Below are 23,828 nucleotides of genomic sequence, written 5' to 3'. Positions count from 1 at the left end.
GCCGGCCTGGCGAGCGGGAAGCTAATGCTGCTTGATGTATTAATCATAGGGCGCCGTAATTGAAAGGCTGCACACCGACTTGGGCTCCGCATCCCTCCTCCATCACTGTCTCGTTTGGGCCCCCTTTGTGTAAACACTTAGCGCTCTTTTCATGGGATATTTACCAAGCCATCCTGGCTCATGCTACCCACCAAACAACAGGGGGCATCCTGTCTCGTCCTGGGGAGTGTGTCATGTGTGTTCCCACGTGTATGTGTGTGTATGTGTGTGTAAGAGGAAAGCTCTGGGCCAGACGCGCAGAATCCTTCCAAAGAACACCGATGGAGCTGCACAGGAGCAGAGCTAATGCATGGGGCGTGACCCTCTTTGCAGGCGTGCCGGAGAGCCCTTCTTTCACGCCGAGCTCGTTCATCTGCAGACTTATCCATAATTAAACTACCGGCCCCTGAGCAAACCTCGTTACCATCACCGTAGGCTTAATCCCACACATGCACCGGCGAATGTACATTACAGCTGGTAGAGAAAGGGCTGTATCGATTCTGCTAAGAAGCATGGATTCTCTTCTGTGAGTAGCGTGTCAGTATGCTCACATTGGACCAGGATGGACCGAACCAGCACATAAAATGTTTCAAGATGAAAACCCAGATTGGGAGTGGCTTTTGAACTTATATATTCATTATGCAGAGCTCCAGGCCATAATAATTACATCAAACACCCCAATCAAACAAGGTAAGAAATGGATGGAAGAAAAAATATCTAAGATGGCATGTAAGGTTCAGAGAAGCTGTCCATGCCATAGGCAGTAAACCTGTCTACTCTTAGTCTCATGAGCTTAACTATAACTTTTACAAATACCCCATCTACAATGAAGTTAGTTGAGTTTACAGACTACTTACTATCTGAACATGTGAATAGACATTTGCTTTTCAGGAAATTTAGTTTGTAGTCCTGCACCCTGCTCAGGAACATGTTCAGGAACTAACTGGAATTCTGCAGCTGAGATGATGCATTCCTCAGTCCGTAGCACCGGACATTCCCACCTGTGGGACTGTGATCGGGATATTCAGTCCTTTACTCAATACTGCTGCCTCATTTACCTAATGCCCCAAAAACGCCTCCAGAAGTGAGCACCTAACCTAGATAGCCCCTTCTCATTTCATACTAATTTCACTCTTCATTTTACCCAGAATGCTCAGCGAGGCAAATAGGCTGACTGTGCTGGTTTTTCTGATTAAGTCGGGTGTTTCCTAAAATAACGGTCAGGTGCTGATTGGACGGAACTCAATACAATCCCCCACAGATTAACCCCATACCTGACACACTTACCTGGCATACTTAAGCACTACGTCTTTAGATCAGACGCAAGGATCTAATTATCAGTTTACAGGTTTCCTTTGCTAGGTTTGGCCTGGGGGGGAGGGGAGGGGAGCCTTATTCTTTTAGAGTATTGATTGGCACCTGAGCCCCATATGCCCAGGGTCCCTGTGACTTATTTCCTGCTTTTACGAGTCTGTGATCAAACGATGTCCAAACGTGGCATTTTTGGATTCATTAATCCCAGCTTTAAATAGGCTTGCGTGGCTCTCCTGCGTGAGCAGGCCGTGGCTGCCAGACCGGCAGGCTATTTGCTTAGACACCTGCCTGAAAGCAGCGCAGGGAGCAGAGGGCAGTGACACCCTGACTGCTTTGCAGGACACAGTGAAGTCTGTTTTCCTGCAAGTCCCCGGCCCATTCATAGACCCATTAGGGCTGTTTCCGAGGCAGAGTGGCCTTAATGCTCTTTTTGGCTGAACATTTTGTGATTTTACCACTTGGCAGCGTGCAGTTAGATGTGTGGGTAATTAAGAGACGGAGATCTGACAGCAGGGCGGCGACACAGTACCGCTGGACCTGACAAACCCCTGCACCGTTCTCTTATGCAGGCTCACGGGGCGGAGGGGACCTTTCAGAGGGCCGCATGCATATTTGTTGAGCAAGCGGCCCTTTTCTCCAAAGCTTGTGTCAGAGGAGACTCGCTTAAACACACAAATGGAGCCGGGCCCTGCTGATTCTCAAACGCGGCCGCTTAATTAGAATGAATGGATCGATGCTTTCTGATTACGAGGTGCCGGGAGACGGGGCTTCTCGCTGATGGTGGCGCATTTTGCTTTGTTCCCTGTTTTTTCTCCGACACAACGGCCCCGTCTGTGATCCTTCCCCTCGCCCTCTGCCCCCCCCCCTTCCCCGTCCCATCCACCCCATCCTAAACCTCATCCAATCGATGGTGGGCGGAGTTTTTAATGAATCCATTTCTCAAACTTGCTGATTTCCCTGTTTCTTTTGCCCTCATTTCTCCTCCCCCCCCCCGACTTGGGTTAATCCTCGCTGGGGCCAGGAGGCTCACATCAGGGGCGGCCCCCCAGCCCGGCAGCCTTCAGCCTGTGTTATTTCAATCGTTTCAACCTTTTCAATCTGAAATCGTTTCTGGCTGAGCTCCAAGTGCTTTGTTTATATGCTGCTTTTTCTGTGTCATTGGACTGAGGCAGCATGGGCAAATTTAGCATCCCTGACCCAGAATCGCCTGGCAGTAGGACCTCATTCTGCGCAGTTCGCCAAACCCGCATCATGAGGTCGACCATAGATCTGCTAGGAGCGGACGGAGAGCAGAGGGGCAATTGTAGGATTTGCTAAGTTAAGGGGCAAAAGAGGGGCCTTAATTTATTCAAAGACGCCAACCTTAGAATAAGCTAATGATTTGCGTTTGAACCGGTGAGTGACAGGGAAGGGGACACTCCAGGGACCAATCAGCTTTCAGCTGGGGCCATTGCCCCTGTGGCCCCACCCCTACCTTTATACTTCCTTTTGGTGGGAGTCGTGTTTTTACACTTTAGAGAAGTTAAGTACCTGTGTACTTGGTGTGTGATTTGTTAAAGGGGAGTAAATTAGCTTCTTGAGCTGAATCTGTAATTGCATTTAACATTTGACCCCCGTGGATGTAACCTCGGCCTATTGGCCCAACATTTGTAGTTCCACTTATCTATGCGCTGAGTCTCGTTTGGCCAGCTAAGCTTTCTGGATCAGCTCTGGCCTTGCTCTCATCCTCCCTGCCAGCTGACATCTACTTCACCTTGCGTCAGGTGGACATTCTCAGTCATGGGGAGTCACTGTTGCCCCTATTGTCCCTGGGCCCTGTACCATTCACACTTTCCGTCCCCTGCTTCAGTATCTAACAGGCTTGTAGTTAGAGGCTAAAGTGGCTTCTGCTTAGGATAAGCACATCTCTGGGTGGGTGGGGGTGGGGTGGGGGCTCACAGACAGAGGGAGCCAGGCCTACTTTTTGTCGGTGCGAGTTTGATTCAGGGCGGGGGGTGCAAAAACAAGAACCTTATGTTCTTCAGCGCAGCACCGTAAAACTCTACACAGGGCGAGGAGGGCAGCCCTCATGCGGTGTGCCGAGCTGCTCTTTCTTTAGCAGAACCCGTACGTCTTTTATTCATCCTTAAATGCGGAGAACGCGATGGGGTGCACGCTGAGAGTGCCGTTTCTGAGGGGTGCCTCTAGACAGAATAACCAAAGTACCTGTTGGGGAGTCGGGTGCGGGGCTCCGAAATGAAAGCCTTCATTTAAAAACCGATAGAGGCGTGCGCCCCAAGCTCAGGGATCCCTGTACAGCTCCGAAAAGAGATGAGAATGTTATTAGAGTGCGATATGGGCACGGCTATATATGGGGGGGGGGGGGGGGGGGAAGCAGGCTCCTCCTGAAGTCAGTTCCATCTCTTTCAAAGCCAGAGGCAGCCTCTGTGATAGGAGAGAGGTGGGCGGGATGAGCACAGTGACTGACAGGTTCAGAGACTAATAGAGATCCCTGAGCAAGGCAGACCGCTCCTCGGCCAGGATTCTGGGGCTGGTGGACTTCGCATGCTCGTGTTCGCATGCTGGGGCCGACGCGCTCCTCTTCTGGTGTATTGTTTCAATCACAAAACCTCCAGAAACTGTAAAAAGAAAAGTCTAGAGATGATGTCATCCTTGAAAACTCCTTTATGAAGCGCATCCTTTATTGCTCTCGCGTCGTACCGGCTGCTGCAGCCCTGTTATTGCAGCCTGTCACAGCTTTATCTCTTATTTATTGGTGCCATGGAGAAGGAAGAGACTGGAGCAGAATCTGATGGGCGAGGAGATGGGGAGCGGCTATCGGAGCTCAGGGTGGAGAGCCCCCTGCAGGCCGGATCGGGAAGTGCCGACAGCGTTTGAGATGACAGTTTTTCACTGCGCCAGCTGGTGGCAGAATAGAGTGTGAGTGCAAGGCGTAGTCTGGGGAGGGGGGACTTAAGCTCACCCCGCTCTCTGTGGAGTCCATTTCAGTTACTCGTTAGCCCCGAGGCATGTTGCCATGACAACAATCTGCACCAAACGGGACTGGCCGTCGGACGTGTTCGGTTCTGGGTGAAGATTCTGGCTGACTGAGTAGAGAGGCAGTGGAAGGCGGTTGAGTGGATCGGTGTCGGCCCCTTAGATTTCCCTGGAACCCCCCTGGCCAAACATCCCGAGAGAGCGGATCCGGCACCGTTCCCGTTCCGCGCTCCCCTGGACTCCTCCGAGGCGCGTTTTCCTGTCCAGGTGGACTCCGCGTGGTGCGTGCCGTGTTCCGGCTGGGCCAGAGCTGGGAGCCAGGGGTGTTCCTCTGCCTGCTAGCCACCTGCCTGCTAGCTGACTGGAAACTTTTTGGAAGGACATTACCTTCCCCTACTCTGATGTTTCTCCAGATAGCCTGACCTCAGCATCTCTGTGATAAACCTCCTCCAGGTGCAAAAAAAACACATTCTTTCAACTTGATATATTTGTTCATCCTTTAACAAAATGCTGATGTATTTTTCTCCCTTTTTCATCTGTGTAACCTCGTTTTATGGTACTTTTTCTTGTTTGTTTTTGCCTGCAAAGATTATGTGATTCCAGTGCTCAGCTTAGACAGGAAGTGAGGTACATGTGGTGATGTCATGCGAGGCGAAGGTCAGGGGGTTGCCATGGAAGGGATCTCAAATAGCACTGTAGTCTATCTCCCCCAGTTATCTGCAAACTCTAACCTCACGATCGTGGCCCTCATGATACGTCAGAAAATCGGGACGCTGCAGGAATGAGGCTCTGACTGCGCGTGTGTGCCCACAGATATGGCTGAATTCGCGTATTTTTCTGTTGCGGCCATTACCAGCCTTGTTGTGACCCTGCACGGTGTAAATAGAGGCAGGAGTCGAGGGTGAGCCATTTCGTTCTCCGTGAGAAGCCGCCAGCTCCTTTCTGTGCGCACTGATGATTTTAGTGCTGATGTGCAAATACGGTGGGCGATTTGTCAGGCCCAGGCAAGGCCGACGGCATGGTAAAGGAGGTGGTAACATCGCAGTAGATATTTTGGGGACAGGATAACCGGAGCTGCTGGTCTTCTGCGGCGTGGCTGACCACTGGAAGAGTTGGGCATTTGCCACAAAGGCTAATTTATTTGTTTTAGCGGTCTACGGCTGTGTTTGGAGAATTTTGTTTCACTTGGCGGGGAGAGAAGGCACCAGCCCCAAACCCCTGAGAGGGCAGGGGAATGCCCAGCAGAGGAAGCCCATGTTTGGGGCACTCCCCAGGAAGGAATTGGCCACCGTTTCGCAGGAAGGCCTGGGCTCATCGACCCGCGACCCTAGAGCGATGATATCCCGTGCCGGAGAGCGAGATAGCATCCCGGCCCAACCTGCTTTATCTGCTAAACAGCTGCTGTTTGCATAGGCTGCTGCACCTGCCCAATGACAAGGCCGGCTAGCTTTGACGCATTATCTGCGGCATGCAGGATGACCCCAGGCGTGCAAATATTTGTGAAGGAGCTTGGAGGTGCGTGGTTGATGTACTCTCTGCAGGCGTTGGGTTTTGGGGGGTGGATAAACTCTTCATGTCTGTCCACTGGTAATAGCAGGCAAGCTAATCCTGTTTGCCTGTTTTTAAGGATTTGGGCATAACAGGGGCCCTAATACATACACAGGGGCCCTAATACATACACAGGGGCCAACCTGATCACGATGATATGTTTCAAATCAATGAGTGACAGGGGCGGAGTCATATCAGAGGCCAATCAAACTGGAGCTGATAGTCCTGTGACCTCGTCCCTTTATATGCCCCTTCTCAAAACTCATGCCCTCCTTGCCCTCACTATAAATATCCACAGGTCTTTGGCGAGGCGTGCTTCCAGTGTCTATCCATCTGGAACCTATCAGAGAGGATGGGGAAGATGCGGCAAATGACAGAGAAGGAGACGTGGCGAGTGTAAGATAGAGAGAAGTGAACTGGAGGGGAAATCCACACCAAGGGCTGCCTCTCCTGCCTCTCCTGCCTGCCTCTAGCTCCCCTCTCTCGCTCGCTCTTCCTGAAATTATATTCTAGATGCTGAGAGCTGAGAGGTGCACATGGTATTAGAGGCAGTGGGGTATTCGAGGGAGACTGTGCTTTCAGTCACGGGGGTCAGGTAAATGGTGGGGGGGCGAGAGCAATGGAAGAATGGGGGAGATAGGGGGAGAGGAGGGTAGAGGGAGGGGGAGAGAGATAGAGGAAGGTTAGAGATAGAAGGATAGAGGGAGGGGAGAGGGCGAGGTAGTGTGGCAAGCAAGAGAAGGGGAAGGAGAGAAGAGGATGGAGGGATAGAGAGAGAGGGGGAGGAAGGAAACGTATGAATAAGAAAAGGGTAAAAAGAGAGAGAGGCATAGAGGAGGGAGAGACAGAAGACTCGAATGTTGAGTGGAGAGATCAAGGCTAAGAAGAGCGATGAAGAAAAGAATACATTATTTACTCATGCTTGGAGGGAGGTTTGCTACACGTGTTTACAGCACGACCCTTAATCCATACAGGGCCCGTCTTCAGCTGCTCAGCCTCTCCGGCTCCCCGGTACAACCGGTACTCATAAACTCATAAACCAGATCAAAGCCTGGTCCACCGGCCCCCAGCCTCACACTGGGAGTCTGCCGGCACATCCAGAACCTTCCATAGAGCTCACGTGACGTAGAGGGAAACACCAGAGAGGGGGATGGCAAGGTGGCGAGGGGGGGGGGGGGGGGGTATGACAGCAGTGACCCTCCCCCCCGCCCTGATGGATGTGGCGTGTTCATAGCGTGTGCAGACGCAGGCATTCTCCTTGGAACGTGTCCACTCTGATGTTCGCACACAGTGTATGCAAAGCCCACTGATTTTTACTGTGAAGATTCTGTAAGGATTGTAGCTCATCTGAATCACTATCTGCCATGGGATGAGGGGAAATTGTGCCCCATTACGTTTTAAAGCATGCGGCGGTTCCGTTTTATTGTTACCTCTGTGTTATTTCCACTGTTTTCATATTTAACATTTTGTAATTACTTTGCCATGCTGAATAGCGGCTAATCGTCGGCCGCTAACATCTGCCTCATTAATCGGGTAATTGTCACACATCTGCAGATTGATTAGGGGTTGAGCGAACCCTCCATTAGCGCAGGGCGACCCGACACGTCATCGCCGTGTTCACGAGAGCTGCGGAAGGACACATTGCATATTTGTCTCTTTGTGTGTTCTTCCCTTTGTTTGAAATTCATTGGGAGGTTTCATCACATACATGGATGTCTTGAAGCATTTCAAGGCAAATCAAGTCAAGAATTCAGTCAGTTTTGATTTCCTAACAATGGTCCCCTTTGATCTTTTAATTGTGTCAATGAAATAAATTATTTTTAAATTAATGTGTTTTTAAACAGTTGGAAGACGGATGGATGGATGGATGGATGGCTAGATGGATTGATTATCCTCCTTTTTCCTCTCTATTTGTCCTCTATTAGTACCCCATTAAGGTTCTGTAGATCCTTTTCAATGGAAACCTAAGCAAACACACATATACAGCAATATAACAGCCTGGTAGACATGCTTAAGTTACGCCCATATGTGTGAAATATACATAGAAAAAAGCCATTTTAAACAGCCACAGCTCTGTGCCCTAAAACACAGACACAGATGCGAGCTTTTGCAGTTTTACTGTAATATTCACATTTTGTTCCAAGATCGCAGAGCGTAGAAAACAAACATTTTTTCCCTATTCTGGTTTTACTCCCGCAGCAGAGACTACGAGCTTGGGCTGTAGTCCTGAGAAAACGGAGAAAACGGTGATAATTGCGTGGAAGTTTGGTATTGAATGTTCCGCATGCGGTCGATGGTGTGCGAATAAGCACTGAGCTGAGAGCCCAGCGGAGACAGGCGGAAGCAAAGCAACAGGCTTCTCAGGAAGAGCCACAGCGCCGCACTGTCACCCGGGGTCATCTGAGCAGCTCCTGTGGCGATTAGACAGGCCGTATTTATAACAGCATAGTCACAGCTATCAAAAACTCCAGTGGTGTAATAACGGGTGCTGAGTCATCTTTCCTTAAACTCCATAAACTCTGGGAATTTTTTAGGGGGCATAAGAAGGGCTGTAATTAGAATTAGAATGAACTTTATTGATCCCAGAGGGAAACTATACTGCAGACAGCTGCAAGCATGTAATCCATGCAGAGGGGTCATCTTATGATTAGCCAATGATAAGTTTTTAATGAGTGAGTGACAGGGAAGGGGGTGCTCCAGGGGCCAATCAGCTTTCAGCTGGAATCAGTGGCCCTGTAGCCCCGCCCATGCGTACCCCCCTGCTTAAACCATATAAACATCCAGTGTGTCTGTTTCTCAGCGCCCCCTTAAAGTGGTCACTGCAGTGTCACGCCTATGCACATGTAATTCTTGCAGCAGCATGCTCTGGTCCTTACTCTCTCTAAGACATATTTCATAACAATTGTAATAAAAGGCAGATGTAGGAAGGAAATTGTCCAATTATGGACTTCTGTATTAAATAAAGTAAATGTAATGAAGCCGTATATCCGTCTTTGTGAATCGCTTATTGAGAATGCAGAAGTCTGCTCTCAGTGAGAGTCTGCTTGTGATAATTGCTATAATGTGGCCATTTTTCTGAAAAACGGAGGATTATTTTTTTTTCCGTATGCTATGCTGACTCTGTTCTGGTGACTGGAATCTGGTCAAGCGAAGATGTTTTCATCAATTGGAACGGGAATTAGTGTGTGCGGTGGCATTCCCCCCCCCCCTCCCCCCACACCCCTAACCCCACCTCCTCTCCCTGTCCTGTAAGACGCTGTGATCCTCCAAATCCAGGAGCCATGTGGCCCTGGATCCATGACACAATGTCACAATAGTCACAGCGCAGTTCTCCCGTATGCAAAATGTCACTTTTGATGGTGCAGGAAACAAACAGGCGCAGGAAGTCAGAGGCTTAAGTTACAATCGACGCTAAGGAATCTCCGGAATCCGGGGTCTCTCTCCAGGGGGGATAATTGTATTTACAGTGATGCTGGCAGCACGGTGACTCAATGGGTCGCTTTGTCACTTCACACCTGCAGGGGTGGGGGCTTGAATCCCGCCCCCATGCTACGTGTGTGAGTTGGCACGCCCTCAGCATATTGCCCAGGTTTCATTCCGCAGTTACAGAACATGCGGTTCTGACAATTGGCTCCACTCGGTTACCAATAACCCCCCCCCCCCCAAATGCATTCCCTGAGATGGACTGGCATCCCGTCCAGGCTGTCCCCCCTCCATGTTCCCTGCGATTCCTGGGATAGGGCGCACAATGGCACAATTGGTACACAATTGGTAGGGAGAAGAATGAATGGAAGTAATATGCAGAATGGAATGTTGTCTATTGTTTGCGGCACTATACAGGTTTGGGAAGGAAGAGATTCAAAGGATACCTCAACAAGCCATGGAACAATGCAGCAGTCGTGACAGACTCTCCTCTATAGGCAGGAAGCAGTCTGTCCTTGACTTCTCATGCTCTCTAAGACAGAATGGGGAGCCTCTTACTAAACTTCCCATTGTGTTAAGAGAGTTTCCTCATAAAAATATTATGAAGATGGCAGAACATGATTACAGCATCATTATTGTATTACATCTATACATGAGTGTTTGTTACATTTATGCTCTGGTACAAATTATTGGTTATTTTGTGCTCTGATATGGATGATGCAGGCTGTTTATATGGAGCAACAACTGCTAAGGTATATGGTACTTCCGAGCGAGTGAAAGGCTATGATTATTTTATGTTATAACAGTGAGAGCATGTGTTTACTCAGTTTAAAATACCAGGTGCCTGATGACTGGTGAACTGGAAGAGTCGGCATTGATGGCTAGCAGTGGCGCTGTGACCCTGTCACGTCTCAGATCAGGGGGGGGGGCAGGCTGCGGGTGATCTTTCCTAGACTGCCTTTCAGGTTTTCAAGCTCCCATCTCCACCCATTACGTCTGTGCCACCGTACCCAGAGGAAGCATTTAAGTAAAAAGAAAAACACATTTAAACAACTTAATGTTCTCCCGCATTTAAATAATAATTTGCCTCGTTAGAATAATTCGCTTTAATTTGTCGAATCCTATTCTCTCTCGGCATTCTTTGAGAAGCAGGCTACAAGTAGGTCTTAAAACAATTGCTTTCACGGGGTGAGTATTGCCACGACTGTGGAGCAGGCTTCTGTTTCTTGTCTCTGATGAGTCTCCTGGATCCAATTATCCCTCTCTAGGCTCTGCTCGTTCCTCAACGTCTTCTCCGTGTGGTCCACAGGATGGCTGGCAGGTCATGCTACAAACTCTGCTCTGGGCAGCACATCAGACACACCTTTCAGAGACAGAAAATAAATAACCCCCCGAAAAAGGTGTTGCGCCAAGATGTGAGGACCGCTTTGATCTCAAAGCGAAGAGCCGAGAAGGTCGGGTGTACCTTCCGTCGGGTGGACTGGTGCCCTCGCCTTCCCAGACAGACACACACATGGTCTCACACATATCCAAACTGCGGTGTAATAAATCACGCACACACACGGACACACGCTCACATACTGGCACTTAATGTGCATATATATGCATAGAGTTTGAGGTGGTGTTTGGGGTTCCGACCTTATCGGAAGGTCACTGGTTCAAATCCCATGACTGGCCGAGTGATTTCAGCATTGTATCCTTGAGCAAGTCCCGTAATCCCTGATTGCCCTAGGGATGCTAGCTGACCCTGATGTCTGAGCCTCAATTATTGCTTTGGACAAAAGTACCTGCTAAACAAAGGATGTGAATGTAAAATAATTCTAAGTATAACGAACATACAGGCATCGGTAGCACATTCATGCAAGGACACACATAAATAGACCTGAACTGCAGTGTTGCCCCGGGCATGAACTTTCCACCTCAGGTTTCCTCCTGCTGATCCGCATGTGGGTCCGACGCAGGCGGCGCTGCTATTTCCTGTGGTAGTGCTAATGAAGGACGCTTCATCAAGGCTTTCTCACACCCTCTGCCTCGTCCTGTCAATACAAGCCCCACCTACTGAGGTGCAGCATCCGGTAGTGGTGCAGCCGTCACTGGGAGGGTATGGTCAGAAAGGCATGATGCGTGCATGGGGCGGGGCCACACTTATAAGCCCCACCCACTGAGGTGCAGCATCCGGTATCTGGAGAAGGGTCCAGCTGCAGACGCCTGTAGAGTGGATCTCCACAGGAAACACGTGACCTCAACTCTGTGTTACAGCGAATAAATCCTAACCCTAACCCTAACCCTAACCCTAACCCTAACCGGAGCTCCACTTTACATCCTTAAAGATCACGTGTTTCCTGTGGAGGTGACATATTTCGAGTGGAGCTCCACTCTACAGGCGTCTGCAGCTAGACCCTCTTGAGTATCTGTGCAGATTTCACTTGGATGGTGTGGTAGAAACAGCAAGATGCTTGCGTGGAGCGAGGCCACATCTATAGGCTCCGTCCACTGAAATACAATATCCAGTATCGGCGCAGCTGAAAGCGTTGCTCAGAAAGGCTGCCACACACATAAGCCCTGCCCACATGCCAGGTTTTTAGGAGGCCTGATGGGGTGATGCTGGTCAGTTTTGCCCCCTCTTCCATGCCCCCATCATTCTGAGGGATCTCCTTGCTCAATGTTAGGATTAGTGAGCGGGGATAAGTCACTGAACTCCAAAGTGGTGTTTCAGTGTGTTTTTGTGGGGGTGTCCAGACATGTGCCCCCCGTCGTGGGACTCTCCCGTTGTGCGTGTCTGTGTGCGTGTTTCCAGCACATGTGCTCCATGTGCTTCCCGCAGATAAAGCGAGTGGCGGAGTGCAGTTGGCGTCGCTGCACATTTCCGGGGCCTTTGATAAGCGATATGCGGAGGGGGGGGGGGGGGCGCCCAAGCAGAAAATTGGAAGTATATGCCGGAGCACTGCTGCGCACTTGGGCTGATTCCACAAAACAAAAATGTAACAAAAAACAAGGCGTTGTGTGGGGGGGGGGAGGGGGGGCGCTTTGCACAGCACATGTGTGTCTTTGTGTGTGCGTGTGTTTGACGGTGGCGTGTGCTGGTCCCCATTTCGTTGTGGAAGTGAGGATAGCCACATTGGGCGATGTGAAGGTCGTGGTTCTCACACTGCGTGTTTGACTGGGCCACACTTGACGGCCGTCTGTCGTCGGACCTTCTGAAGGTGTGCTATTCTCTTGGCCTGTAAGTCTTCCATAGCCTCGTCCACAGGCTTATTGAAGCTTTTCGTTTTTGACTACAGATCTAGCGAGGACGACGGAAGGCGAGTGTATGTCTGTGTTTGGGGTGGGGGTTAGGCTCCAGTTATTGGGTGCCTAATATGAGCAGCATGCTTTTGTCAAGGCTCACTGCCTCCCCACAAGCTCAAGAGGTGTCCCTCCCCCGCATGTTTCAGTATCACTGGAGAAGGTGCGTAGGGAGTGTTCGTAAAGTCGGCTGAGCCGTGACCCCCGACAGAGCCAGAGACAAGCCGCATATTTGAGTACCTCTGGAAAACCCGTGTTTCCTGGCCACATTCAAAAACTCGCACTTTGAATGAAGCCTCTGATTTCTTTTTTTCCTAAAGCGTGTTGTGGACACACACGCATTACACGTGCTACACACTCTCGGTCTGTTCCGGTGGCGTCTCCCGCCACGTGGGGGCGGCCGGCTGACCTCCCGTCGGATCACTAGAAATCCGGCAAAGTGCGATTCTAAAGATCTCCGTGTTGAAACATCTGTGCCTTAGGGCAGGAGTAGAGAGGGTACGCTGCCCTCATTGTTGTCTGTTTCAGAGCGTCGACTCTCACATCCTCCACACAGCACCTGCCGCTTCCATTCACCTTCTCTCTCTATGACTCCTCCAGTCCAACCCTCCGTTATTGAGAATCACTCGCCGTCCTATAAAGTTTATCCCATCTGTGTGACGTTTCAGCAGTCCAAGATATAAGCATAGTAATTGGTGGTTCTGTATGAGCATGTGTGTTGTGCTTTTTGGGACCACCGCAAACCTGGACTGAATCGGCATTAACAGAGGATGGAAAGTAGTTCGGATTAATGTTTCCTGAAGGTCTTTAACTGTAATAAAAAAATAGATTTACTGCAGTTTACAAGCCATGCAGCAGTGTACAGAAAGTTGTCTATCAGTTAACTTTTTTTATGCGTCAGAGGTACGTGACAAACACCTGACTTAGATTTAACAGGTCAGGTCCAGATGACCAGATAATTAGACTTTGAAAGTGGAAGGTAGCGTGAAGATGTAAAAAATGATAATAGGAGGCTGTTGTAGGAGATTTGCCGGTGGTCCTTTTGATCTTCATGTGGCTGCCATCCGCTTATCAGCGCATCAGCATTTCAGGTGAACACAAGTAAAATCATCCTTAACCCCCCCCCCCCACCACCATATGCCCACCCCCTCAACCCAGACACAGATTTCACTCAGATCTGCTCCCAGAGCTGCAGCCTGAAAACAAAACAGTCACGGCTCCCACTAGAATCCCCCCCCCCCACCACCCCTCTCCTCTCCATTATTGGGGAGCAGCTGCAGGTTTGGTGAATCCCGCAGGCGGTAGCGATCGAACCCGCTGCTCGGCTGGGCTGACGGTGTGGGATGTGTGCTGTAACGGGCCGAGAGGAGTGGCTTGCCCATTGCTGCAGGGGTGGGGGGGGGGGGTGTCTGTCCTGGCTGGGGGAAATAGAGCCTATCCACTCTCCCTCTAACATGGGGCATTAATAATCCCCCCACGCCTGGCACAGCCCCCTTATCTCCAATAATGAGCAGTGTGATAGGACCCCCCCCCCCCTCCCCGCTGCTCCTATCAGGCCTCGGTGCACGGCCGTGGCTGTCTGCGTACTCCAGCTGCGTGCCGAGTGTGGAGTGTCTGTCTGTGCCGGCCGTGAGAGCACCGCTTCATCTGCGCTTTTCACCCATTAATAATGCTGTGCTGCTGCTTTTTCCCTCTAGCAGCATGGGGTTAAGAGAGTTTGCTTAAAGGTCCTTAACCTCCAGGCCACCTGCTGTCCCGAACCTGTTCTGCGGCTTATTATGCAGCAGGGGAAGGGATCCACGCTCACTTTACAGGCTGACGACGGCCACGCTTGGCGGCTGCGGCCTTTACGTTAGAGCGCACCGCTTTACCCGAATGCGTCACCCTCTCGACGCCCACCTGTGTGGAGCTCAGTCCCACTGTCAGACTCCTCACGGCTCAGCGGTGTGTTGCAGTTGGACTCCTCCTCGGTCTTCCTCCTCCTCCCTGGCTTACCCCCCCCCCCAGTTGACGGCTCACGCTCTCCCACAAAGCCGACTGTGTGTTAGCTGCGTTTTTTCAATGGGATGGAAATATTTGACTCAATTTAGCTTGAAAAAGCAAGTCTGCACCCTCAGATTTTTTGACGTAGCATTGAATCGGTGAAAAGTTTAGGGACGGCTGTTGTGAAATGGGGGTAACAGCTTTATGCCGATTACCCTGATTCACGTGTGAGAGTGAATCGGGCCTGAATAAATTGCCCAACCGAAACCACATCGGGTGTCAGGTGGCTGCTGGTGTGGGGTCTTCTTTATTTATTTCCCTGTTCCCCTGCGTGTATATGGGGCAGGGATGGTGGGGGCAGCTGTGAGCTTCCCGGCAGGTTTAGAGATGAAGGGGGGGGGGGGGCTGTGAAGCGTTCGTGGCTGACAGAGGCTTCTAGGCGCCCGCTTCCCAATTTGCTCGCTGTCTCTTTCGATAGCGACGGGATGTCATCTACAGTCCGAACCGGGGTCCTCTGGGAAGGGGGGGCGGGTTTGGGTGTGGGCTCAGCCGCTCTGTCCGACTTTATCAGGACTGGCTGTCACGGTCGGCGGGAATTAGTGATGTGCCGGGAGCTGACTGTCACACCAGAGTGTGAATTTGTGCCCGCCGGTGTGATCATGTTTGTCTGCATGGGCGTGAGCCACAGACATCTGCGTTGATTCCTGTGAGATTAAGGTTTTACTAAAACATCAGTCCCAAGTAATTTCATTCTAGAACCTACTACAGCTTTTTGATATTAGAATGTAACAACAGAGGATCGTATTAGCTTGTCTGTGTGTGTGTGTGTGTGTTTCAGTCCCAAAGAGGGTTATGAATCAGTGTATATTGCAGCAGTCCGAGTAATTGTCTTGAGTAATATTGACAGTGAATTACATTTGCGTCCACAGAGGAGGTGTAAAAACTAATTGTTTTTTAATTAATTATCCTTCAAGACACTATAGCACCTGCCTACTCACCGTGACACATCTGGTGCAGTCAGAGAGATATCTGACCACTCGGGACTAAACCCCGTCTCTCTTCTTCCCAGCTGCCCCACCGCCGAGTGACGTTTTCCACGACAAATCAGTCGCAGGACCTGCAGGACTCCTCCCAGCACAGCTACTATGACAGCGGCCTGGAGGAGTCTGAGACCCCCAGCAGCAAGTCATCGTCGGGGCCCCGCATCGGGCCCCTGGCGCTGCCCGAGGACCACTACGAGCGGACCACCCCAGACGGCAGCATCGGAGAGATGGAGCACCCCGAGAATGGTAAGGATATACTCCACCCCTCCCAAACTGCCCCTCCTTACACCCCCCCCCCCCCCTTCTGTTGGGACTCCCTCGTTTGCCTGCGTTTGTGTCAGATGCTTTAATCCCTCGGCAGCTAATTGGCTGCGGTCCACTGGGGGGGGGACTTGTCACCCATGTTAAAAGACGACAGCAGCTACCAGCCGGGAGGAAGATGGACATTTGTCTGTTTTCAGACCTCTTATGGTTCCCCTTCTGCCTGCCTGGGGTTGGGCGGGGGGGCGGTGAAGGGCACAGGAAGGGTAGGAAGAGCTGTCTCATTGGAAAGGGACAGACAGTGTTAACTCGTGGCAGGGTCAAACAGGAAGCAGAGGAGGGAGAGCTTGATTACCTTGATGATGGAGATTGAATTTGACACCCAGATCGAGTGAGCCTGGCTGTCAGCAGTTTTCCTCTTAGCGCCGCGTGCACACGCGCGCGCATGAGTGTGTGTGTGCCTGCCCGTGTGTGTGTGTGAACTAGGTGTATGCAAGACCGCCTCTCTGCAACCTCTAAGGCAATCTTCTGGTTGCTGAGCTCACTCTCCGTGTCAGGCGGTCCCTGGGAACGCTTGTGAGCTGCCCCTCTCAGACTCTGCTGGGAAATAGGGAACACCTCAGCGCAATGGACCCCCGGATCCAAACCTCCTCTCCCTGTTAAGAGAAAGATGGACGATTTCCTTTATGCCTTCTGTGTCATGCTCCCAGGAGGAGGAGGGAAGATAGAGGGGAGAAGAATTAAGTAGGGAAGCTGGAAGGGTAGAGCCTGCAGGTCCAGCTGTTACTTCTGTCATTCCTCTGGGGAGGAACAGAAACATCGTCTAAACAGGTTCTCACTGGAGTGGTCTCCCATCTAAAAGAGGCTCCACTCCCTCCATGTCCCACACACGCTGCCTAATGTAGGAAAATCGCTATTCTCCTAACCCCCGCCACACAGGCAAGCGCACATTAAACATGAAGAATGAGGTCACAGTTGACTGGAAGGAAGGAGGTCTTCCTCAAGCAGAGCGCTCCATCGGCGCAAGGTGTTCACTGAGGCAGCGTGTGGCCCCGTGTGACGCTAACATGATCGTGTGCTTACATGCGAATGTACGAGCCAGAGCGCACACGCGTGTGTGCGTGCGCTGGCCAGCTGTGCCCCAAGAGTACAAAAAAGCCACTTTTTTTACAGTGATTTTGTGGCCTGCTTTTATGAAGCGTTTCCAGATGGCCCTGGCTGACCCCCCCACCCTTTCGGGGGAAGGGGGTGCTGCATTGTGCTGTGTTGCATGTGTACCATGCACTCAGACAATGAGGCTATTTAAAGAGACGAGACCTCAAAATGGAGCCCTTCCACAATGCAGCCTCAGATGACTGGGCCATCCCCACAGATATAACACTGGAGATATAAATAAGGGCCCCGTGTCGCACCTCTGAGCGCACGAACCTCCGGCGTCAGACATTTGGAGGCTGGGTGTGCAGGGCTGGGGGCGGGGGGGGCTGTTTGAAACAGGGGTAACTGTCTAGCGTATGTACATACAGCAATGAACACTCACTGAATGGCCCTTGCTGCGTGTGACCCCTGACCTCCGGACCCGGCCGCAATCTCAGCCCCGGCTGCTCCACAGTACGGCAGTTTCTTTCGAAGCCACCTGGTTGTACCCCTCTCCCCCACCCCTGCCCTGCCCAGTGCCTCGAAGTGAAAGATCCGATTTTCTCCTCCAGTGTGCACGCGCATTTTTAGCAGGAAGCGGCAGAGAGATGGAAGACTGTAACCGGTTCCCCTTAATTGGATCAGACAGGAAGTCAGTGAGGTAGTTATGAGATTACTCTTGTTCCATTACAGTGAGGAGATGGTTACCAAATGCGAGATGGCCGATGACTTAGGGGTCTCTAAGAACAAGCCTGATCTTTGTCTGAGGCTGTTTCATCGCCTTCTTGTGTTCTTGCCCCCCCCCCCCACCATGGCTGTGGGATTGCCTCGCCCAGATAATGGAGCATAATTCTATTAGCCCCACACGCCATCCCTCGGGTGGGAGACTAAGCAGACCCCCCCACAGCGTCTAATGCGCTCATTTCCTGTCTTAATAGACGTGGATGTGTCTGTGGGGAGGGCGGAGACAGCCAGGGAGGGGAGAACAAGAGGGGTAGGGGCGGGCGGAGGAAAAGATGGAGGGATGCAAGAGGGCTGGAGAGATGGTGCGTAACAACAACATGGTGGAGTGGTGGAGAGCAGGTACAGGAACAGGTGGAGGAGAGAGAATGGCATGTGGAGAAATTATAATCCAGGGAAAGAGAACTTCAGAAGGATTGGGGAGGGACCATTCTAGGATTTTTTTTAAGGTGTGGGGGTATAAATGGGACTATAATTCATATGGAAGATTGGGGGTGGGTCTTATGTGTTGTGGGCATTGTGGTCAGGTTTTTTGAAATGGGTGTATAGAAATAGCAGTGTTATGCATCATACGTATACAAGCACATGCTTATGATGTCCTGCTTGTGAAAACTGACTCACTCCTGGGTTCCTCCCTCTGCACTGCCCTCTTGGAATTTAGCCCTAGATTTCATGCAAAAACAGGTGCATAGATGTAGCACCTGTTGAAAATGTAGTTGTAAACAAAAAAGCGGGGTCTCAGGCTGTGATCGAGTGTGTGTGTGTTTTCCACAAGAGGCACTCGAGCAGCGAGCGCAGTGTGGCGGAGCTCGGCGCTGCCTGTCATTGCCAGAGGTTAGGCCGTAGTCACGCGGTGTGGGGGCGCATCTTCACATAACCGATCCCGCGATTTTGGCATGGCAAGACGTCAAGGGGGGGCTTAGTGCTCTTCCTGGCCTCCGAGTGGTCCAGCTCATTAAGCCACTGGAAGCGGCCTGTGTTTTTTGCTACATCACTTGGATGAAACGTGGAGGCTGGTGAACTTCCTGCATCTGTTCGGCAAGCTGTCTGACCCGTAGAAATTCAGGCGCTTTGCGCTTCTGGCAGAGGGTCGGCCTTCCGCTATGGACACTGATGTTGCCGTTCCCATTCTAGCCGGGCAGACAATCCTAGCGGAGCTCCTCTTAAGCCACTTAGCCAGCATTCCTGCCGCGTGGGTGAGCCGCCCGCTAACGGCCGAGGTACAGGAATGTGCCGGCGATCGCAGAAAACGGAGAAATGATTAAGAGTCGGAGTGTCTCCATCGTTGGCGGGGCCTGTCTGCCCGGCTATCCGTATGCGTATCCATGAGATCTGCTGCTGGTCCCCCCTGCTGTCCCACAAAGAGAGCCGTCTAGGGAAGCCAGTGGCTCATTCGCTACAGATGCAGAAAATATGAACGGATTCAAGAATTTCTCACATGGGTAAACACCACCTTTCAACCCCTGTTTACCCAGCGCTCTACACCATCCTTGTACTCTATTAAGGCTTCCAGCAGGACAGGATTTGTTCTGACGGTAAGGAAAACAGCTGTAGGTCAGTTTGAATACTGTTTCCCGTTTGTTAAGTCTCTCAGCCCCTGCTGGGAGCAGGAATATCACTGGGACGGTGAAATTAAACCAATCAAATCTGTACTTTGCATCCAACTGATGATAAAAATAATTATTGTTTTCATAGTTTTCTTTTCTTTTTTTTTTTAAGCAGTCATACATGTTGTTATTGGCAAAGGATGACAACAGCAGTTGGCTCACCGGCGACTGATCGTTATGGGAAAGTGTTTGCCGGGTGAGGAACAAAAAAACAACAGGAAGTTGCAGAGCATTAAAGGAGGCTGTTAGATTGGGAGGATGTGTGAGTGAGATCCACTGTGGTGGTACGGTGGTGGTCTGCAGAGTCACCGGAGAGGACGTGCGCATCGGTGTATGCGGTTCAGTGGTGGTCCCCCCTCCCCCGTCCTGCCACACCCTGCTAAAGAAAGAGGATGTGGCTAATAAGAGATGTGGAGCAGAACAATAGGACTGGGGAGGAAGACCGCTCAACGGGAGAGGAAGTAGGGGCCACGACGATTAATTAAAGCCCGGCTGTGCAGAGTATGTCTGGTCACACAGACACCCCCCATCTCCCCGTCCTGACAGGATCCCCCCTGTTCTCACAGAACTGTGCGCTTGTTGTTGCAGAACCGCGCAACAGACTGTGCGCGTTTCGTTTCCACAAAGCGCCGGGCAAACTGTGCGCGTTTGTTCTTGCGGAACCGCCGGTGCGGACCACGTATGTTTGTTTTCCTAGAACCGCTAAATGTGGTCCGCATGTTTATTCTCGTGGAACTGTTCCGCAAACCTCGCGGCTTCCGTTTTTTTTTTGTTTGTCCTTTTTTGCGTTCGGCAGTAAAGAAATAAATCAAAACAGCACGTACGCAGTGCTCAGATACAGCTCCCACGTCTTCTTCCCTCTGCCAGTGCGGTGAAGACGAGATCCCGCATGCCTCTCAGCTAAATGTCCCCCCTCCTCCCTTAAAAGAGCATCCCTGATGGAGCCTGGCAGTGCTGGCTGCGCGCCACCCCCCCATACACCACCCTGCCACTCACCCCAGGACCTGCAGCTGCAGTCACAACCCCCCCGATTAGCTGGTGTAAGAGAATAGGCCTTGTCAGATATACATGTGGCATGCATACACACACAGAAACACACACACTTCATATATAACCATAATCCTCACTATAATAACCCTAACCCAGCCCTAAACGTAACAATTAGCATTAACAAAAAATACAAGACTGTTGGCTATTTTAGATTTTTGATTGAATTCAGAGATTTTTATGAAACTGAGGCTTATACTGAAATAAATACAAATCCGGAAAACTCTCATAAACGCGATGCTGTCTGTGTGTAAACGAGCCATCAATGACATGTACAAATCATATATTTTCCCTTCTGGACACCAATGACCTCAGAACAGCTGTTTCCATTGAAGTTTTTTGCGCAAATTATTTAAGCGAAATTTTCTAAAATTATAAGTATGGTGTCCTGCAAATAATAGTACTTACCACTTGTCATCCGGCAAAAGTAAGACCCACATATTGTACTTGAACCTGGAGCAGACGTATGTTGCAAAAAAATTGTATTCGCCTGCAATTATCCTCTTCTTGTCATGCTTGTATTGATAACAGCAATGTGAAAATTTGGTGCCAGGATAGGAGAGATGTGAGAGGTGCGATGCTGTTGTGCGCGTTACTGATAATGTATGGAATGGACCCTTTCAGAATAATTACCTAAAAACAAATCATCCAGAAACACTGTGCAGTTGCTACATGAGATTTTTCTATACCGATAAATCCTGTCCGATCAGTAATGTAAATTCAGCTCGGTTAAATAATACCATACATACAGATTAACCATACATAACAGTGTCCACTAATCAGTGGCAGAGTAACAAGTTCAGGTGCCCCTGGGTGACCATTCCATCGGCCCCTCTTCTCCTCCCACTCTCCAAAACGATACAATTAACTATAAAACCATGAAATATCAGTAGCTATAAAATAAGTTCTGATACAGAATGTGATTCTGTATCAGACCTGAGCAGTCACATCAGTAGAACAACAAACCGGCAAGCTTACATTTTCACGTCAGTCATGCTTCAACCAGAAAGAGCTCAACTGAGACCTCATTGAATAAATGCATCTCAATGGCGGCGACCTTAAAACTTACACTCTGACCCAGTGTGTATCAACCGTGTCAACAATGTCCACTCGAGACATATTTGCCATTAGTTGGAATAGACCATAGATACATTTCAAAAGACTATGAGACAAGTTCTTACTATAAGAATGTTTTCCTCTGTGCTTTCCTGGTAGAAAACTCATTGATCTGGCTCGTAAAATCCATTTTACGTAGGAAACGGACTATGCGTACACATACTAGAAAATACATAACGGTACAAAACGAGCGCCAAATAAGAGATACATTTAGAATTGGTCTCCCCATTCAGTTCTATTCAAACACTAACTTGCAGACAAGTAAATGACCAATAAAGGATAATAAAAAAAAAATTATAATTAAAAACATGAAAAACTAGACTGCCAATAGGGCCCCCCCGATCACTCTGGGGCAGGTTGCAAGCTAAGTGAGCCTTATCATTAATCTGCTGCTGGTGTTAATTCCCAAAATGTTTCCTTTGCAGTTCTAGGGATCACCTTAAACCAGAGTAAAACTAATTTAGTGATATATGAGGATTTTTTTCTTTTACTTTTTCTTCTCGAAACTTGAGTGTTTCCAGTAACAGCCCTTCGGTTTGCATCTTCCAAATTTGCAAAATCTAGGGCAATGGAAATGCCACTGTAGATTAAATATAAGCTGCATGTAGACAGCATGAAAAGCAGCTAAACCCAGGCGAAATTCACTCTAAGCTGGGGATGCAGATCTGTGATATAGATAAATGCTGGGTTGTTTCGGGGTTGGGGGAATCCTTTTTTCTACCTAATTAATTGTGAGAATGTCTTGCCAGAGGATGAAAGGAACATGGTGCGTTCATGTGGGTGGTTCCGCTGGCGAGGGAGGAGACACTTGTACTGAAGCTGGTCCTCAGGTGCTAATAGCAACAGTTGGTGACAGAGCTCCGGTGCTGATGATGAAGACACAGGCGGCAGTGGGAGAAGGTGACAGAGAGGTCTGGTGTCAGGCAATGGAGCTGATGGGGATGGTCAGGGGGGTTGTTTCTGGTGGTCAGGATAAGGGTCAATGATAGGGGACTCGAATTAGAGCGACATTAAGAACAGCTCACCTTCTCCGCCACTTTATCAGCCATTGTCACCTCGCGCATCTCTATCAGTGGGCGTGACCTTTAATGCACATGCCTTGGTGACATGTCACAGGTCAGAGGTCATAGTCCAATAATCTTCCTATGATTCACTAGCTCTGTTCTTAGCCTCACTCTATAGATGTATATATCAGACCCACAGATGTACCCAAGTCCCTGTCTCCTGAACCACTGACCGCCTCATTACACCAACGGCAGGTTTAAGATTAAGACGGGCTTTATTGATCCCCGGGGAGGAATTGTGGAATATTAAATATCCGCATCATGCTACTTTGTACCATGACGGTATTACACAACAAGCTCTCTTAACGTTGCTTGATGATTTTCATATTGTTGGCTGTGCTCTGTGAACTAAATGCGACGTCGCCATGTTGAGTTATGCTCGGGGTTTCCTGCGCGGCTCGGTCAGGCCGCCGGGCTATGGAAATACGTCGGTGGTTTGGGAGGTGGGGAGGCATGATGTATCTCTCCCCGCTGCCCCCTCCAGCCTTGTGCGTCCAGGCACGCTGGATTTATACAGCCCCAGTCGCTGTTTCCGTAAGCTTATCTGCAGAACCCTGGTGCTCTAAAGCCCTCCCCCGGTTCTTGGAGGGTGTAAATCAGAGAGGAAGGAGGCAGAGGAAGAGAGCGGCAGTCTGTGGAGCATACGAGGGTGCAAGCTTTGGCTTGGCCATGTGTGATTCTGCATTCTGTTTGCGAGTGCATGCAGCTCTCCACTGGACAGGTGACTGTTTATCTCAGGGATTGTGGGTAGTGATCTCTGAGCAGATCGCTATCAGTCTCTAGGAGTGTGGCCAGCTGTGCCCAGGCAGGTGGTTAACTACCTCAGGGCAGGTGGCTCAGATCCGGGGGGGGGGGAGTTGCCTAGTAATCTTACTTCCCAAGCGGACCGCAGGTGCTGTTGTTTGTGGCGTTTAGGTCCCAGGGTGGACAATGGGGAAGGGAGCCGGGGGGGCAGCAGTGGGTAAGCGGACTCCGCAGTAAGGCCATGGTAGGCAGGGTGTCGCAGGTCCGTTTGGGGATCACGGTGTCTGGGGTTGTGCATGTGTGTGGCGGTGGGGGGGGGGGGGCTCGTTAAAACACAAGGTATGGTCAGGGGTCCCTCAAGGACAGTAGCATCCATCACATCAACAACAACACCATCGCCAGGGGAGCTCAGGCCATTTGATACGTCTTAGCATTAATGCTGCAAGAGATCATACCTCGACGTATCTCACCGACTAGAAAAACATCTAGCATTTCAAATAGCC

The 23,828-nt window shown here is 50.3% G+C and overlaps 1 protein-coding gene across 8 annotated transcripts in view; it reads left to right on the top strand.

Annotated features, from left to right (window-relative positions):
• pcdh1b (protocadherin 1b) overlaps nt 1–23,828 on the top strand; it is a 136,267-nt gene that overhangs the window by 68,015 nt on the left and 44,424 nt on the right. For all 8 annotated transcript variants that reach the window (XM_023811508.2, XM_023811509.2, XM_023811507.2 and 5 more), the window contains one exon: nt 15,638–15,857. In XM_023811508.2, coding sequence (XP_023667276.2) covers nt 15,638–15,857 — 220 coding nt within the window. The remainder of the gene's footprint in view (nt 1–15,637; nt 15,858–23,828) is intronic.

This window comes from Paramormyrops kingsleyae, chromosome 10, assembly GCF_048594095.1.
Source record: "Paramormyrops kingsleyae isolate MSU_618 chromosome 10, PKINGS_0.4, whole genome shotgun sequence".
Lineage (NCBI taxonomy): Eukaryota > Metazoa > Chordata > Actinopteri > Osteoglossiformes > Mormyridae > Paramormyrops > Paramormyrops kingsleyae.
This window is presented reverse-complemented; position numbering and strand designations above follow the sequence as displayed.